The 14,790-nt window shown below is 27.8% G+C and overlaps 1 protein-coding gene across 2 annotated transcripts; it reads left to right on the top strand.

Annotated features, from left to right (window-relative positions):
* The first annotated feature begins 1,030 nt into the window (after positions 1-1,030).
* On the top strand, positions 1,031-12,993 carry LOC135929406 (mediator of RNA polymerase II transcription subunit 1-like). 2 transcript variants are annotated; one of them, XM_065465965.1, is made up of 13 exons: positions 1,031-1,152; positions 1,194-1,222; positions 1,275-1,346; positions 2,982-3,056; positions 3,104-3,252; positions 3,302-3,425; positions 6,446-6,621; positions 8,429-8,715; positions 8,780-9,056; positions 9,693-9,800; positions 10,146-10,266; positions 10,692-10,981; positions 11,331-12,993. In XM_065465965.1, the coding sequence occupies exons 1-13, from the start codon at positions 1,069-1,071 to the stop codon at positions 12,920-12,922; spliced, it is 3,384 nt and encodes a 1,127-aa protein (XP_065322037.1). In that variant the 5' UTR covers positions 1,031-1,068; the 3' UTR covers positions 12,923-12,993. The 2 variants fall into 2 exon arrangements, with proteins under 2 accessions (XP_065322037.1, XP_065322038.1); XM_065465966.1 differs by lacking the exons at positions 2,982-3,056; positions 3,104-3,252; positions 3,302-3,425.
* The last annotated feature ends 1,797 nt before the right edge of the window (positions 12,994-14,790 follow it).

Genomic DNA, 14,790 nt, shown 5'->3' with positions numbered 1-14,790 from the left:
AATGATATAATACTTTTTGGGCACATTTTACATTTGGTATTGAACAGAGTTGTACAAAAGATCTTCTTTGAAGATTTTTGAGCGAGATCTAGCTCAAAAATCTGAGCAAGATCTTTGAAGATCGTAAAATTTGAAGATCTTTTATTTTTTAAAAATTTTGTCGATCAACGATCTTCAAAAATCTTCATGATATTTATTTTTTTACCCCTTTATTAAAAGCCCAGATGTTTTTCAATATTCATCAAGGCAGGAGGAGAGGTATAAAACATAAAAGAAATATTATATTAATAAAATTGAAAAACATCTGGGCTTTTAATAAAGGGGTAAAAAAATAAATGTACAACTCTGGTATTGAATTAGTTCCTTCAATATAGGATATTATTGTAAAATATTTTTCATATTTGAGCTATGACCACGCATAAAAAAGGAAAACGTTCACATTCTAAGTTCGTTATAAAAGGAACGCCTTTCATAATTTTTTTTAAAAAAAACGAACTTTGAAAGCAATCATTTCGTTTACAACATTATTTGTTTCTAATGTCTTTTTTCTTACATATATTAATAAGTTTTACTTTGTTAAAGTATTAATTATATATATATAGCAATATTCAATACTTAATATGAATTTCATGCATTTATAAATCATATCTTGTATATGGTTTATATTAATGGTCACCTGTCATTATTTTTTAGGTAATTTGTTATGATAACAATAGCCATATGGTTTTTATAATGAAAAATAGCTGGGCTGAGTTGATCAAAGAAGCAAATAATTTTAATGTATATTAAATGTTCTTTATAAAATGTAAAACCTATTTTATTTTTAGATTAAAAATTGTGAGATGGTTGTAAATAATAACAAGAATATAATTAGAGAATGCTTATCAATATTGCAAGAAAATATAGAAGGTTACATTCATATTATATACTTAAAATTTTAATATTGATATTTTAGTGCAAAATTCTCAGGATATTATAGATAAATTAGAAATTATATCCTGGAAAGCTACATTAAAATATATGAGTACCTTGAATGGGAATGTGAATGAAATATTTATTAGTTCTGATATGTTTTACATTGAAATTCATGTTGATATGTTAAATGCTATAATACTCACTGTAAAAATAGCTCATAATAATGGAGAGCCAATTGTAATTATTAATAAATTAACCTACCTTAAACTTTTTTTTAGTTCTCAGAAGATTTATGCAAGATTTTGAAGTAATCTTAAAATGTATAAGATAAAATATAATTGTTATATTATTAAATATAGGGAACATAAATATTCAGAATTTCTAAAACATTTAAATGGAATAAATACATTATATCAGATAACCACTGATAAGTAATTTTTAAAATGATATTTTAATTAGTGATCTGCAAGGCCTGGTCCAACTTTTACCTGGGTCCAAATAGACATTAGTCTGGGATGAGCCTAATTTTTGAAAATAATTTTAGCGGTGTTGTTAAAAGCTACTTTTAAAAGTATGCTATAGCCAGTGGGTAGCATTAATTTTTTCGCAGTAGGGAGGAGGGGGGGGGGGTTAAATTTTTAAATTTTTTTTATGAACACTCAATTGCTTATATCTTAGACTATGTTAAAATTATTTTAAATATTTGCATATAACAAAATTTTAGAGAGTATTTCATTATAGATTTTATTTATTATATAAAAATACTTAAGCATAAATATAATCATGTATTTATTTTTATTATTTAAAATAAATTTCAAAATTTAGATATTTTATACAGATTTTAATATTAAAAATTTTATTGTATAAAAACTATTTAAAATAAAATGTAATTTAACAATTACATAAAATATAAGTAGTTTTTATGCAAATTATTTATAAATAAATTAAAAACAAAAATAGTTGTTTTTTTGTAGTGCGCTATAGCTACTTTTTACTAGTGATCTGCATCGGGCCTAATTTTTCAAGCCCAACCTGGCCCAAAATTTTTTTAAAAAAGTTTTGCCGGCCCCGGCCTGATCCCGAAATTTATTTAAAAAAAATTTACCGGCTCAGCCAGGCCCGAATTTATTTAAATATAGAAATTAATTTTTATAATTACTTAAAATAAAAGACATATGTTATATAGCGTTTGATTTCAATAAATAAAATCAAAAATTTTTATTTTACATAAAAAATTCAATATAAAATTGATAAATTTAGATATATTTAATAAAATTTTCAAAGCTACCTGACCCGACCCGATTTTTTTTTAAATATTAGGTCCAGCCCGAACCCAATTATTTCAAATAAAATTAGGCCCGAGCCAGGCCCAAAGCCCGTTTGAGCTGGACTCTGGCCGGGTATGGGCCAGGCCTAACTTTGCATATCTCTACTTTACATTATACACTAATTTAGAATTTTTTTAAAAATATTTTTTTTTATGAATCTCTATTTCCACAAATAAAAATATGACTAATTTCAAATATATATATATAATTTTTTTTAATTGTATCTCAATCAGGAATCCCAAACCATTAAACCAATATTAATATTAACCTATATTTTTAATCAAACCTGAACCGTTAACTGATTTTCTATCCTACCCTAAGGAAAATCCAAATTATCATAATATTTATCATTCTGTACCAAAATTATTTTCAATAACAATCTCTATCGTCAACAGTTTAAATAATTTTGATAATTAGATTTATAATGTAGATTTTTAAATATAAATTTCAATTTCAAAATTATAAAAAAAAGATTATGATTTTAGAATTAATTATAAACATATTTTATTATTTTTTATGTGTATTTATTTTATAAAACCGAAATTAGTTAGAAACTGCTCTCACTATTATTTTAAAAAAGTATTGCACTTTACCTACCACTACTGAAAAAGTAGTGAGCTACTTTAACACCACTGGTTCAGTCAATGACCAATTTTTTTAAAAATATTATTGGCTGGGTCTAATGATATTTAGTCCTGACGCAGACCTTTTATTTTGATTTTGAATATATTTTTTTAGAAAACAAAAAACGAAAATTTTTCTGGCTATTAGTTCACTAGAAAATGATATTATGGAATTATATAAATTACAAAAGTATATATTTCTAGATATTGAATATATTTGTATTGATATAATTTTAGTTCGATAATAGATCCCTATACACTATTTATGCGTTCACCATTAGGTTATTTGACTCCCAGAAAAGGTGGCATTCCATTAAGCTTGACCTATTTTATATCTCCCTTTGATTTAATTAATGCCACTGCCAATAAAATGGATAATTTGCAAAGTATTTAAAAAAAATAATTTAATATAATATTTTAAAAATTTTATAATAGATTTAAACAATGATGTACGAAACAGAGTTAATGTGTATATAATAAGTTCTAATAATGAAGCGACAACACACAGACTTCAAACTATTCCCATAATGAGTCTAATTAAATCCTCAGAGGGAAAAATGTAAAATATTGATCTGTATACATTAGAGATCTCTGTAAATCCTGGCTCATTTTGGCCCATTAAGAATTTTTGCATAAATTTCCCAGTCTGACCCATTTTTTTGACAAGGCCTAGCACATTTTAATTTTTAAAAATTTGTCTGGCCTGACTTGTTATAAATTTTTTTAAATTGGCCTGGCCTTTAAAAATTTTACACAAAGTTAGGCCCGGCCTGTTAAAGCTTGCATAAAGTCCACCCTAGCTTCTTAAATTTTTTTATATGAATTTTCTGGCCATCATATTTTAATATCTATATCTAAACCTGTTTGCCAGCTTGCCTATGACTGGCCACCGATTTTTTTGATCATGTTGAAGATGCAAACATTTTTAAAATCAAGTAATGGTGGCACACAGCTGGTCTGGTACATAAATTTTTTTAAAATATATCATGTTTATACATTCTTATTTTAATGATTAGTCTATATCGTTTCATTTATTTAATGCCATTAGATAAATTCCCAAAATAGGTCTAACATTGAATATGCTAGATCTTGATAGCACTGATTCATACTCTGACACCCATATTTCAATTGGCGATTCTAATGATGATTGGCAATAATGCCAAATAAGAACGTTAAAATTAAATGCTCCAACCAGATGGCACAGTATATTAATTATGCTAAAAACATATCTGGTAATTATTAATATTTTGAAAAGAATTGGAAAGCATTATCTCAAACTTTCAAACTATCAATTATATTTCGGAAGAAATATTAATTTTTCTTTCGATTAAAGAAACAATTGAATATCTATCTTCACAAAACAGGCCTACATTGAACTTGACGTTACTTTTCAAAAAGAAACATCTAATAATAATTATGATTATAGCTCAGAAATTATTTTATTTAAAAAAAATTTATAAAATAAACTTGCTTTGCGAATTCCTGTTTGCGATCTGCAAAAAATAGTATTTTAACTCACTAAATTTAATTTTCATTTCAAAAATTATCTAGATGTCTTAGACCTAAGATTTAAAAATTAAAAATTGTGAGGAAAAATCTAATAGAGCAAAATTGCACATCGTCGGAATTTATTATTAAATCATTTTAAGCATATAGACTTTAATGATATTAGATTAGTAAATAATAGAGATTGTAAACGAAGAGGGAATATTAAATACAGATTATTTGACAAGGATAGCAATTGAACATCCTACTAAGCACAAATTATGATTCCACTTTAAGTGACTTAGGACAAGAATGTATATGGTTATCGACAGACCCGTTTAGAAATTATTAATATAGGTTTCGATCGGTTTTAAAACTATCTTTAACATCTGAATATTTACTTCTTAACATTACGAACAAGGGAGAAATTTAGAAATATTTTTAAATTTGTTTACAAAATATATCTAAATATATTATAGTGTTATAAAAATGATTAATAATACCTAAATTAGCTATCTATCTATATTCATTATCAAGGCATGATTACTTATAAGCTAGGCTTATTCAAAAACAAAACGAATAGTAACAAATACGAATAGTAAATTATTCGTTTTGCTCTAATACGAATAAACAATTATACGAATCCAATAATTTGGATGTTTGATAAATAATTCGAATGTTAATATTTGAAGGAGTTATTATAAATACGTTAAAATGTATTCATTTATTTTGATAACCTGTAATTTGACTGGAATTTGCTATCAAATTGCATATCTTACATCTCATCCATAGTTAGAGCGAATTTGTAACGAAATATACAAAATATGTTGTATTTTTATATATTTCGCCGCGAATTCGCGTTAACTGCGCAATGCGGGATTTTAAAGTAAATTCAATGAGTCATATGAAAGACAATAAGCATAAATTAATTTGGTTAATAACTTGACCATGTTCTTTATTATCAGTTTATTATAAATTTATTTTATATTTAAAATTATATTGATATCAATTATTTTTTAATATTTAAAAAAAGCATTCGAATCGAATATTAATAGTAAATTTTATTATTCGCACGAATTTGAATGAAGCATTATTCGATTCGTTTTTAAATATGATTTGAATCTACCTTCTGTCTCATTGTGGCAAGGGATTAGCAATACAATCGATAGACTTGACAGAGGTGGCATGTGGATGAACATAATGACCGCCAAAACATAGAGATGTAGCGGTGGAACCACGATGTTCAAGAACAATGGATCAGAAGATGGAATTCTTTAAAGAGGGGCAAAAGACTAGATTAAAAGGAATAATAATAAGTACAAGGTGGCTATACCAATAGCAAGGAAATGGATTGCCTGACACAAGAAAAATTAGATATTGGATTTCTCAAAAGACTTGAAAAGAATATAATAGACATACCAATACAATTCATAATTTAATTTTAATATTCAAATTAATTTTTTTTTAAAATATAATATTGTAAATAATGATGCAAGCAACTTTTAAAATTTATAAATATTATAAAGGACAATTTAAAAAATATTATACACAGCGTTGCCGTCACAATGAAAATTGGTGGCTCACCATGGTGGAAGTCAGCGGACTCAAATCGCTTATTTATAATATAACGAATACTATTAGGTTTAAGACTTTTTATAGAAATGCATTTAGCCTAATATAGAATAAATCACCCTCCCTCCCTAAAAACTCCAATCACTTTTAAAATACCTTGTTATGGGGCTGTGGATGTTTACAAGTATTATTAAATATATAGTTTTTTAAATAAATATATTTATTTGTTAAAATACTAAACCGCTATAAAATTGATATCACATTAGATATTCAATTTATTAATATCACATTAGATATTCAATTTATTGATATCTTAGTATAGACAAAGTTTTCCATTAATGAAAATGTTTTTTTTAAATTTAAATGATTATTTATATATATCATAAGATACATATTCCTAAAGTTTAGTGAATGTCACAAAACTCAAGGATCGGTTTGTCAATCGATTCGGTTTCAGTCGAATGAGACCGTCGATATTCGCTTCAAAATTAATTATACCTATCTAATTCAATATCATAATAGATTGCCCCATTTTTCCGCTCTGAATTCTCAAAATAGTACACAGTTGAACGCCACTTTTATTCTAGATTTTGCTTGTTGTAGCATGTTTGAAAGATCGGAATCTTTTCTAAAAAGTTTTTACCACGATGAATTTATCATATCCAAGCCTTTTTACAAGAAATTACAAAATATAACAGGTTTATTATTAGTGTTATTAAACGGCTCGATTTTTAAAAACGGCTAACCCAATATTTTAGCCAAAAATATTACGCAGGGACATCTATTAACGAAATCACGAGGCTTGCGCAGGAATCCAAACCGAAACGAATATCGGTTCGGGTTCAGGTTCGGATAAAAATATCGGTTCAAGGTTCAGGATCGGTTCGTAAAAAATTAAAATATCGGTTCGGTTCAAACCTCTAAAAACTGGTTTGAACATTTTTGTATTCAAACCTACTTTCGAATTATGTATAGGGTAAATATTTTTTTATTTTATCATTTATTTAAAAAACACATGTATAAAACCTTCATTTTTATTAATTGCACATTATAAAATAATATTTATTATTAAATAAAATCATCCATAACGCTCTTAATAAGGCTAAAATACCTAACATCCTAGAACCAACAAACCTCTCTTTACAAGATGGTCTCAGACCTGACAGTTTAACCTGCACTCTATGGTCCAATGGGAAATCCCTAATTTGGGACGCAACCTGCGTCTCTTCCTTTCCCTCATTAATTAATTCAAACCCTCTTACTAGCGGGGAAAATAAAAAAATTAATAAATACTCAATACTAAATAACTTTATTTTTCAACCCATAGTCATTTCAACTAATGGAATTTCTCACAATCAACATATTTTTTTAAAAAAATTTTAGCACGTAAAATTTTTAACATTACAAACGAAAAACACGAATCAATTTTTCTTAAACAAAAACTCCAATTAGATATTTTTAAACATAATTATACCTGGAACATTTTTACTATAAGCTCTTTTTAGAGCCATCTATATTTTTAAAATATACATTCACTTTTAATATATATATATATATATTCATTTTTTATTTTTATTATCTACTTATAAAATTATATATTCTATTGTTAATAAACTGGTTCTTAAATATTTTATTTATAAATATAAAAATAAATATCAATGTTTAATTTTAATATGAACAATATTTTACTTTTTTTTACTTAAATTTTTTTTTATTAAGCCGCACAATTAATATATTTTCAAAATCCTCTCACTCAAATTACATCTATAAGGAGATAGTATAAATTTAATTGTTGAAAAACATCTTTCCACACTAACTTGGGTAGCCGGCACTGCCAATATGATATCAGATTTGATATGCCATTTATAATAATATTTTGGATTTAATTTTTCTCTAAGCATTATAATTTATAAGCTTAAAATATTAAAAAAATGTTGTAAAATGACAATATATTAAAGTTTATAAAAATTAGGACAGAAACTTATCAATCAAATGTGATTGATGATAATCTTTAAAATAATTCGAATATAATTGAAATTTTTTTAATATTCTAATAAAAACTTACATATTATTTTATAAGAATAAAATCATGAGGCTCGAACCGGTTCAGAGGCATTTTAGCGGTTCGGTTGAGGTTCAGCTAGAATTTTTTTAACAATTTAGGTTCGGTTCAGGTTTGATAAAAAATACCGGTTTTTAGCGGTTTAACAGTTCGGTTCGGTTTGGATCCCTGAGCTTGCGTAATATTATTTTGGCTAAAATCTTAATTTAAAATCTGCTAAATTGAGTCGTTTAACAATACTAGTTATTTTATTCCTATTGTGCGATGTTATTATACTTGCTTTTGGAGTTAAACGTTTTATAAAAGATGTTATGCATCAAAAATGTAATGCTTATCTTGTGGCAATTCCCAGATATTGCACATTATAACCATATCATTTTAACATAGGCAAAAATATCGGCACAGCCCTAATATTTACCGTTTATATACCTCCACATGTTTAGGCATCCCGTGCTCGAAAGACAATACATTGGACAAAGACTCTTTAACCTTGACCAGACTGCTTGTTAACAGATATTTGAATATTACCCATGATTCTAAAGCGAAAAAAGCGCTTTTATTAAAAGATGAATTAGACATCGATGAGATAGATGAATTAGATGAAATTGATCGCAGTAATATAAGAAACGCAAAAATGAAGGGAACTCATGCGCAAAACAGTAACACAATTGATTCGACTTTATTCTCGAACGAAATATCTGATTATGAAAAACCCCAAACGTTTCACGTGGTTAGTTTATCCAAATATTTATTTGTATGACATTTTTAATTTTTACATTTATGAATAATTTAAGAAACTTCCTCCTCTGGACCCAAATTTACACCCCGAGGGAGATACATTTCAGTACTCTATTTTCACTGCTGTTACCGAAAATGAGAATGATAACCTGAGGTCATTAGCCATTAATAATATTCCTTTCACTCACCCTACTCATATACCGCAAATCCTCAACGTATTAAGGCAACAAATGACACTCAACACATTGGTAGATAGCTGTTTGAGTCTGTACGTCGATCACAAGGATTCTTTATTACAATCAACGAATAAATTTATCAATAATGAAAATGAAGGCAATTTAAAAAAATATTCATTTTAGATAAGCTGTAAGTAGGCAGACAACCCAAATCATGTCTAAAAATAAATGTGTGATCTGATATAAAGGTCTCTAATTGACGGGTTTTCGGTTAAAATCTCTCTCGATATTTAAAAATGATTTGATTGGTTAAGTTTCTTATCTATTTTGGTTATTTTAAATAATCCCGCCCCTTAAAAAGTGTAAAACCTATCCGCTGGTAAATATTTTTAAAGTTTATTATCACGACTAAAAATCCGTCTGCTCTAAACCTTTAATCTGGTGATCAACCTTAATAATTTTATATTATATATTTGATATAAAAAATAACCTTTCTTTAAAATTATAATTAGAGATATACTATTATATCTTATTATTACAGTGACAACTAGACATATTCAAAAATGAATAAATTTTATTATTCACTAATATGATTAGTAAATTAAAATTTTAAATAACTCGAATACTAATAAACTACTATTTGAATTCTTTTTTGAATAGACCTAGCCTCATTAAAAGTTGACCATCATTTTCATAGTGATGTCCCCCTTACTCCTTTAGGTCTGACCAACCTTTCTATGTTTACCAAAACCTAACCATATTTTGATCATCATATTGGATTTTATAAAATTAGACTCCCGAAATACACTTCTGGTTAACCATTCCTTCTATTTATTTATCCTTACGCCTAACGCCATCAATCTGGATTATTTTCACGATTCATCCCACACTATGATTCAAAGTTATATTTATTTATTTTATGCCATATTTATAAATAACAGAGACCTGCAGAAGTACCATTTGCAGGGCCCGGCTCAGATTTAAAAAAAAAAAATTTCGGCCCGGCCTGGGTATATTTAAAAAAATTAAAATACGGCCCAGCCCGTGTACCCGAGCCGGGCAGTGCCTGCAGGTCTCTAATAAAATAATACTCGAATATTTTTTATACCTTTAGTAAGGTTTAATAATAAGTTAGTAAGGGAAAGGTCTAAACTTAGCATTTTTTGGCTAATAGGGTTTCTGAAATCTGGGATTAGTTAAAAGAGGTAACGGTATTGAATAATTATGTTAAAAAAATTTTTTAAAGTTGAATTCGATATAACCGACATTCACCACATAAAAACCAAAATATGCACTTTATTCGGAGATATCATCACTTCCAAACATTTCGATAATCTATTATCAAAAATGGATGCCGTTATACAAAAGTATATTTTAAAAATATGTGCATATTTATTTACCTCCCCCCCCCCCCAGCTATATAGTCCTATCTTCTTATTTAGGAATAAATATTTGTTGGTCAATAGAGTATTTAGCTCTTTATCATTTAAGCGTATATATCCAAAAAAATAGCTTTTATTTTTTTTAGTTGAATATAAAATAGGCTGAGCGTTGTTCATCTTAATTTTATGGGTGTTTTTCCCAGCCTTGATTTGAATACTTTTAACTTTAATGTAAATTGTTAAAGGCTAAAATAATTCTTTGTTATAATTTGGTTATTGACATATGGTTTTTTCACTCAATTTTCGCAATTTTATAGGTTAAATAGGTTAGGTGATGTAAATATTTCCCTAGTTGGGGGACATTTTAGTCATATCAAATGAATTTGAAATGATTTATAATTTTATTTTAGAACTCTTTCAATTCCTCTAACCATGAGAGTGCTAGTTAAGTACTTAGACGAGGTCATGGCTTCTATAAAAAATGATCCCGAATTGAATATCACCGGAATATTTTTGAATGAAGAAATGGTGCCACAATCCAGTTTACAAAATAATTTCGGAGAACAACTGGATGATAATGCAGGCCGGAAAGATGATCGCAAAAACGCAAATGTTATAATTATGGTAAATGTTGACGAAACTAATAAGTGTGATCTGGAGAAAATGGATATTGATCGTAATACCTTGGATTCATCTTTGGGTAATGGATTTTCATTTATTTTTTTTGCAACTTTATTATATTAAAAAAATTTGCGCATTAATTTTCCTGATTTATATTATATTTATTTTCAAATTGAAATCTATTCTCGATTTTTGTAAAATATGTTTTAATTATCTGCCCCTTACAGTTTTTTGGTGCTTATAGATAGAAAGATCCAAAGAAGATTTTGGGGAAAATATTAGTATAATTTTTAAAATGTATTAACATTTTTTTGGATAAATATATAGTACACTAATATTTTATTTGTATATAATTTTTTTTGTAAGATAATGAAGTTTGTTCATAAATTATTTAACTTCACACATTAAAATATCCCAATTATTTTTAGACTTTCACAAGAATTCTTTTAGAGCGTCTTGGAGTGGCGCTAAAAAACAAAGACGATCCCCTTCAAATATATCAAACCCACTTTCAGATCCACCTGGTGGTGGAAGCATGGATACCAAAAGTAATCTCTTAGTTAGAAGTCAAAGTGTTAAACTATCGCCCCAAACTCAACAGTCTTCTACCTTAACCAACTTTTCTAACAAAAAAAAGTCTCTGGAAACTAATACCGCAAATAACACAATCTCCAAGATGCCTAAACTACCGAGCATGAAAATTAAAGTTGACTCCCATAAACCCCCACCTCTTAAAAAAATATCTATACGAGAACTGATGCACAATACTAAGCATGCTAATGTTACTTCTTCATCTAAGACCACCCATTCCCTAACTCCTAGTTTACATAAGACACTTAGCTCTAACACAAAAACACTAGATACTAATATGAAATTGCCCAAAGCCAATTATTCTTCCAACTTAGGAGTCGTATCCAAGAATCTTAAGGAAAGTAACATAGCCACTAAACACAGTTGTAATAATTCTTCGACGACGAATATTATAAAATCGAAAATGACAACGGGTCACCCCTTTTCTCATCAAGATTTATTTAAACGCTTGGCTCAAAACCTGGGTATGTCTTCTCAATATAGCAAGAACTCGACGAATAGTAAATCCAATAGTAGAAGTAACAAACAATCATCATCTTCTAGCGATCCATCTAACAGTAAAAAGTTCGATACATCCAAAAATTATGACTCCGATTTGGATGTTATTGAAGATAAAAATAACGACGTGATCATAATCTCCCCAAAGTCATCCACTCCAACTTCTCATCCAGATACTAAAATCCAATCTGCCTCTAACCTTCAAACCAACTCTAACACAAGCAAAGGTAATAATTTAGGTCTAAGTAAGGTTAAAAAGAACTCTCTTTCCGCCGTAATAGATAAGCTTAAAAATGCTGTTCCTTCTTCCATCCCATCTACGACATCGGTGATCAGTGAAAATTATTCGACTCTCGCCCCTAGTTTTACAACCTTTACCAATGCTTCCGATATAAATTCTTCTAAACTTTCTAGTATATCATCCGGTAATATAAATTTATTTGGAATGCCCTCGTCTTCCACCCAACTTTCTCAAGCTCAACAACCTAGTATCAAGATGACCATCAGTAAACGAGCCAGTTCCGATGGCAGTCTAAAGATAGTTTCATCTGTGATACAGCAGCAAAAGAGTCTTTGTACCATAAGTGAAAAAGGTGGTGCCGATAATGATGGACATCAAAATATCTCTTTTAAGAATAGTAATAGTGGTGTGCGAATACCCAAACTAGAAAAATCAAATACAACTAATCCTAATGCAAATCCCTCTTTTACGTCGACTTCAAATAAGAATAGCATAGATCTTTATCATGATATAGATGAAAGGAGACCCTTACCCATAAATGAACATCGTTCTTTTCAATCCAGTATACCTTCGTCACTTCCTATGTTTACACCATCTGATACGAAGGATAAGGATGAAAGATTTCGATCATCCAAAGGTTCTAGTAGTCGCATAAATGACGATTTAATGGACGAGGCATTGATGGATTAGCTTTGAGTTTTACATTATGTCAAAGAAGCACTATTAAATTGATAATTGAGTTTGGAGTTTTACAATTATAGTATACCATATAATTTATATATAAATAATCAATTATCTCTTTACATGTTTTTTTTTTAAATTTTATGTAAAAAAATTTTTTTTTTCCTAGTAAAAGATTTTCAAAATAAAATAATAATATTAAGAATTATATAAAATCGATTTATAACTTAATTGAAAATGTAATTTTGCGAAACACGAAGTTGGCTATAATATTACTTTATACAAATTATGTCGTTTTTATTATGCTAAAATTAAACGTGAGTAACATATCCTCTTATATGAAGAATTAATTGTACAACAATTCGGTAGAATTAGAATCAAAGTCTTGGGAAATTTAGCCACTATTCTTTTATTTACCAGCATGTCTTAGCTTGTAGAGCGACTCTTACTCAGATTATTTTTAATGATTTTACAAATATTTTGATTAGATTTAGGTCAAAACTATACAGCGTTTATTTCGTTACATATTATGACAATATATTTTTTTAAATTGATTTCGATGAATGGAACACTGTCTTGCTGAAAGAGAAATTCACCATTCTGAAACTGGGTTTTGAATGATTTAACGAATTTTTTTGATAAAATCTTCTTCCATCTTAATAAATTCATAATTTCATTGATTATGCATATTTCCTAGGTAATTATGTTGTATATCCCTATACCATGAAGATAGAGAGGCGGATTTCTTTTTAAGAGCATTTCAATATGGGCTGGACTAGGTAAAAAAAATAGGCTGGGTCGTTTAAAAATTTCCACGTCTCATGCAAATCTCTACGTCTACACAACCAATAATGCTTTATGTACAATTTTGGCGTTTAGAAACAGTTCTACCAATTTTAGAATTAAAGTATGATAATTTATACAGGCGCCTATTTTCATCCACTTTCTCCTAACTGCAACCAAATGTGTTTGTTCCATTTTTGCATGTAGATATAGAATCTTTTAAATTTATGTTCTTACATAATTAGCACCTTTTTTAAATAGACATTTACCTCATAATCCAATCAAATATGAAATAGTAGATTGATAATTAATGCTCATTAGCAGTAGCGGGCGATAAGGAGGGAGGAGCTTAAAACTATTTTAACCAGTCTTTTTTTTTACAAAATAGCGAACTTTGAGAATTGCAAAATTAGTTATTGAATTGAATTATAAATGTTTAAATTGTATACTTCAATTATTCTATAATTTTTATTAATATTTTTTTTAAGATAAAATAAATCCTTCTAACAAATATGACTTTGGGCAGTATTTTTTTTTTAAATATAAATTTCAAAATCATCGAATAAATATTAAAATTGCATAATTCTTTACTAAAATTTAATTATAATAGTAGATGGCGTTAAATATTTATAAACACAAAACAACCGTTGATTTTTTGCTTTTAAATGATATCAGGATATTTTAAGTTAACCATCTCTCTCACTAAATCTTTTCATTTAAATCATAATATATCTAAACCAAACTATTTTTTAGATTATTTCTACTTAATAATTTCTATTTTAAAAGACTCTAAACGTACTATAAATATTTTGATACCCTATTATATACCCAAATTTGCCCTATTTCAAGTTTACGATAATTATTGGTTCAAATCCCACGTTATCGATTCACTTTCGAAGAAACTTTTAAAATTTATTTTATAAAGTTTATTTTGGGGTAAAGTCCTCGGAAAACAAATTCGGTTGTAAAAAGGGAAAGAAATTGCTCCCGATCGGCGTTTCGCCGATTTAACCGAATAAACACTTCCGGAAATGATCTTATTTATCCATATCCCTTTCTCCTTATGATTTCCCCATAAAAAGATGTCGTTCGAA

The sequence above is a fragment of the Gordionus sp. m RMFG-2023 genome, chromosome 5 (assembly GCF_954871325.1).
Source record: "Gordionus sp. m RMFG-2023 chromosome 5, tfGorSpeb1-WG-v2, whole genome shotgun sequence".
NCBI lineage: Eukaryota > Metazoa > Nematomorpha > Gordioida > Chordodea > Parachordodidae > Gordionus > Gordionus sp. m RMFG-2023.
Note: the sequence above shows the minus strand (reverse complement) of the source record. Positions and strands in the feature narration are given on the sequence as shown.